The sequence below is a fragment of the Sinocyclocheilus grahami genome, unplaced genomic scaffold (genome assembly GCF_001515645.1).
Source record: "Sinocyclocheilus grahami isolate Dianchi unplaced genomic scaffold, SAMN03320097.WGS_v1.1 scaffold4613.1, whole genome shotgun sequence".
Lineage (NCBI taxonomy): Eukaryota > Metazoa > Chordata > Actinopteri > Cypriniformes > Cyprinidae > Sinocyclocheilus > Sinocyclocheilus grahami.
In genome coordinates this window covers 5,965-10,334 of record NW_015509521.1, presented here as the reverse complement: position 1 = coordinate 10,334, position 4,370 = coordinate 5,965, and the positions used below count along the sequence as shown (strand labels likewise).

The 4,370-nt window shown below is 41.4% G+C and overlaps 1 protein-coding gene across 1 annotated transcript in view; it reads right to left on the bottom strand.

Moving 5' to 3' along the window:
• Nucleotide 1: 1 nt before the first annotated feature.
• LOC107576908 (guanylate-binding protein 3-like) overlaps nucleotides 2-4,370 on the bottom strand; it is a gene marked incomplete at its 3' end in the record, with an annotated part of 5,094 nt that continues 725 nt past the window's right edge. Inside the window, exons 2-9 of the mRNA XM_016263030.1 lie at nucleotides 3,815-3,976; nucleotides 3,599-3,726; nucleotides 3,352-3,461; nucleotides 2,942-3,129; nucleotides 2,460-2,702; nucleotides 1,204-1,484; nucleotides 145-357; nucleotides 2-52 (exon numbers count right to left, since the gene is read on the bottom strand). Of these exons, the coding sequence (XP_016118516.1) occupies nucleotides 2-52; nucleotides 145-357; nucleotides 1,204-1,484; nucleotides 2,460-2,702; nucleotides 2,942-3,129; nucleotides 3,352-3,461; nucleotides 3,599-3,726; nucleotides 3,815-3,976 (1,376 nt within the window). The remainder of the gene's footprint in view (nucleotides 53-144; nucleotides 358-1,203; nucleotides 1,485-2,459; nucleotides 2,703-2,941; nucleotides 3,130-3,351; nucleotides 3,462-3,598; nucleotides 3,727-3,814; nucleotides 3,977-4,370) is intronic.

Here is a 4,370-nt window from a genome sequence, read left to right as displayed (position 1 = left end):
CGGTGGTGACTGCAACCTTCTGCTGTAGAAATTTCTCCAACACCTTGGCAATCTATGAAGAAACACAGAAAGAGTAAACCTGATAGTAAAAGTATTCATATCTGAAGATGCTTAGTGCTATTGCTTTAATGTAACATGTATCACCTTGACTTCTTGATAGGCCAGTGTATTGTACTGATTCACAATGTCCTCCAGGTCCTGGCAGAAGAGATCGTACCCACCAGCTGTGGCATAAAATCCTTGATTGATCCGCTCGGTCATTGGTTCAGAGAGAACTGATAGAAGACTTTCACATTTTGCCTCGGAGGCCTTCTCGTTGTCCCAGAGATAGCTGTCAAACTGATGATTGATGGCTTCCTGAAACAGCACAACAAAACAGGAAGTAGTCTTAATGCTCACCGTTCGAGTTTTCTGTACACTTTATCTGCATCTAGTTATTTAGCAGATACTTTTGTCAAAGCAACTTACAAAGCAGTATCATTCATTGTATCCTGTCACAACCATTGGGAACATTCAGTGTCTTGCTCAAGGTCACTTTGACACATAGCCAGAATACACCAGGTTTGAACTGGGAATCTTCTGACTCTCAGTCTATTTCTCTACAAGAATACCAAAGTGCACTTATCCGTGCCACAAACTTTGCCCTGCTTTAGAAATAAGGTGCATAGTATGTTGTCCACTGGATACTAGGGATGGGAAGATTCCCCGATTCGCTCTGTGCATCGGCATAAAGAGTTAACGATGCATCGGTTTTTTAAAAAAGTGTGCATCGGATACAAGTTGGCATTTATATCGCAATGCATCGTTTCTAACATATTTGCATCAGTAAAAAACGATTTATATTTTATATTTAGTCATGCAAACATACCCATTTTGCTGTCAGGAGTGGGCGAGAGAAAGAGCACTGCTGCGCGCTAAACAGACGGAGCGCAATAGAATAATAGCGCAATAGTTCTGTGTAAAATATACATTTTGCTAAAATATTTGTTGTTGGACATTAAATGTGCCTTTTGTTGGATTTTAAACCTACATTTAAGTGTATTTCTAAGATAGCAGTAACTGTAAAGGGAGTATTGTAATGGGTAAAAATGTAAGCTAATGCAGTCATAATTACTTAAAAGTCCTAATTAGCAGTTTAAATGTGAGCAATCCATAAAGTGGCTTAAAGCCATCTATTGTTGTAATCTGTCCACTCCCACTGACCTCTAAAGATGTCAAGTACTTCCCATCACTGTCCCTGAAGGAGCGTTTCATGAAGGTCTGTGTTGCCATGAGACTGAAGCATTGGTGTTCTGAGGTGATTTCATTCAGTTCCAGAGGGAAGGACTTCTTCAGCTTCTCCATTCCACTCTGGTACACCTCAAGCCCCTCCTGAAAAGCAGCCTCATTCTCAATCAGTGCCATTGAGATCACAGCGTTCTCCAGACACGGCACAGCTCCACTGGCGATGGTGTCTACGTATGTTTTTACTAGATGACCCAGAACTGTAGGAAAGCAGAGGAGTCAAACACAAGTACGGTACAAAATAAATGGATGCTACGACTTTAGTCAGCTTTAGTTTTGGAAACTTTTCAAGCTTTATGTCATTAAGTCGTAGTCGATGAATAAAGATGCAAAGACAGAAAACATTAAGAGTCCAAAACATTAAAAGCATAAAAAAAACAAATATTTGATGACTGTTTTGGGTTAAACCATTTTGGTTACTATTGACTTCCATTTGTATGTCCAAAAAAACTACAGAGTTCTCAGAATAAATTCCACAAAAGAAAGAATGTCAGGTTTGGAATGAAAGGAGGGCGTGTAAATGATGACAGAATTTTCATTTTTGGGTGAACTTTAAGAGAATGTGCTACAGCAACATTAAAAATTAAATGGTGACCAATAGAGTATTTGTTGAAAAGCTTGTGGTACTTGAACTGTGGTTACTCTCAATATTGAATGCATTAGCCAGCATGTTTAACCGCCAACACATCACATAAAGCATTGTGAAGTGAATTTCTAGCATCTCCCCGATTCAACCATTTAGAGTTGGGCGATATGACCAAAACCTTACACCATGACACGAGCAACTTCCCATCACAGTAATGCCTGAAATTAGTTTTCTTTCTATACCAAGACGTTACTTTTATCTCTCAACACAACACTGCATTTTAATGCCATACCATTAAAGCTTCTCTCCATTTTCCTCTGATGTCAGTACTTTCATTTAGTCCTGGCACTGATTTATATGCTAGACAAAGTAATAAATATAGTATGGCCAAATCTCAAATGGTGGACCATTTACTGTATATCATCAACATTATGCTCTAAAACTGCTCAAAGTTAAAGCATTACAGACATGCCAGTATTATCTTCTAGAAAGCTGCTTTGGAACAACTACAGTATGTGTATTGTGAGAAGGGCTATAGAAATGATTTGATCTCTTGGATTAGCCACTGCTACATGAACCAATGAGTTACCTCTGCCGGTGACCGTGTGTCCGTCTTTCAGATTTTTCACTTGGCTCTGGTCAAAGATAAACTGGCAGAAACGACCCGTGACCTCCAAGAATCGTTTTGAAATCTCAGCTGGGTCCAGTGTCTCCAGATAAGAGACATTGTCTGGATTGGTTGGGAACGGGAAGGTGAAACATTTCCGAGATGGGAAGTATTTGCGAATGCACTCTCTTGGAAGGTTGTAATTGTTCACTTGACTCGAGTTACCTTCAAGAGAACAACACAAAGCTGTCCTTCAGTCAACGTACACAGTGAAAACTTGAACATCAAAGACACTGCTAGCTTGTTAACATGTTAATGATCAATGATCTTGGGGAACATTGAAGATAAACACAGAAAGCTAAAATCATTGACTGAAAGTGGCTAGAAAGGTTTTGTTTGCTAACAGAATGACATGACATGCTCTGACAAAGCTGGTCATAAAACTTTCAGGCTTCAAATATTACCTAGTTTTAGTTTCAGAGCAAACTCTAGGTATTCGTCCTCTGTTGTGTCTTTCCCATCGATGTTTAGCTGCAGAGTGAAGTCCCTCACGGCCCAGATGAAACTGGGGAAGAACTTGACAAACTCTGCATCATCTACAGCTTCATCAGGTGACTTGATCTTGATGTACTCTGTTAGCTCAGTGACGTATCTGTTCAGTGTGAGTCAAAGATCTGTTGAACATTCACTGCAATCATGTAAACTGAGAAGAGCTGTACCAGAGCAATCCCAGCTAGTGCCGAATTCCAAAATGGACAAAAGACATCTATAATTTGGACGTTGCTTTACATGGAGTCTTAGTAATTTATATATCATCAACCTGTTTACCTAAATACTCCGCAAGCTCTCTTATAAGTTCTGATCAGAAGGATACTGCAGTTCCTCTATAGCCCTGTTGTCAATAGTTCCTCGACTGTTCAGGACTAGAGTGCTGCTCAGAAGGACAGCCAGAGAGAAGATCCTGGTGTCATGCTTCGAGTCGCCCTGAGACAGACATGAGACCACAGCCCATAACAGACACACAGTTCCTGATACTGAATGATCAGTGATTGCGAGATTGGTGTACCATCAGACAGAAAGACACATAGATAATACATGATAGAGCTACTTTAGTTGGTCACCTTGTCCACGTCCCCGAGTCCCTCGGTGTCCAGCAGCACCAGAGTGGTTTCTGCTTTAGTGGGGTGAGGCACGCACCACATCCAGATGCCCTTCGTCTTGGACTCGATTGTGCTGCCCAGTGCAAACCCTGATAACCACACACCAGAAACCCCACAATGACTTGCATGCATTCATTTGAACAGCTCGAGCGTTTGGATGGCATCAGTGCTGCTGACCTGTTTGTTTCCCGGCCAGTCGATTCATCAGGTAGGACTTCCCGGTGCGATAGAGACCCACCACAGCCACCACCACCACGGGCTGCTGGATCTGCTCCAGAACCTGCAACGCTGACCCCTGCACACACAGCTTCCCATCGGACGCCGTGTCAATCAAGCACACTAGACCGTTAAACCCAACTCTCAATATTGCTGACTTTTTTGAGTCTATTCCCCTAGATTAATTATAAAACGGGAACGTAACAATTAGACAGTACAATAACTCCCCACACGAGCAGCCTTTCCTCTTTCTGTTTGTGTAAAATATTGCTTTAACAACACACTTTCACATCAAACTACACAAGCAGGCTGAGTAAGACACATAGAAATGCTTAAAGATTTGTTTGTGACCAGCTACAGTCTTTAACCAGACTGGGTTTAGTCTGTTGAATCTCTAACAAAACATGTCCAGAACATCTATCAAGAAAAGTCTGGCTGTAGAGTTCACACACACACACACTCACACACACACACACACACACACACACTAAAACAAACATGAAGAATCTGCTGCTGT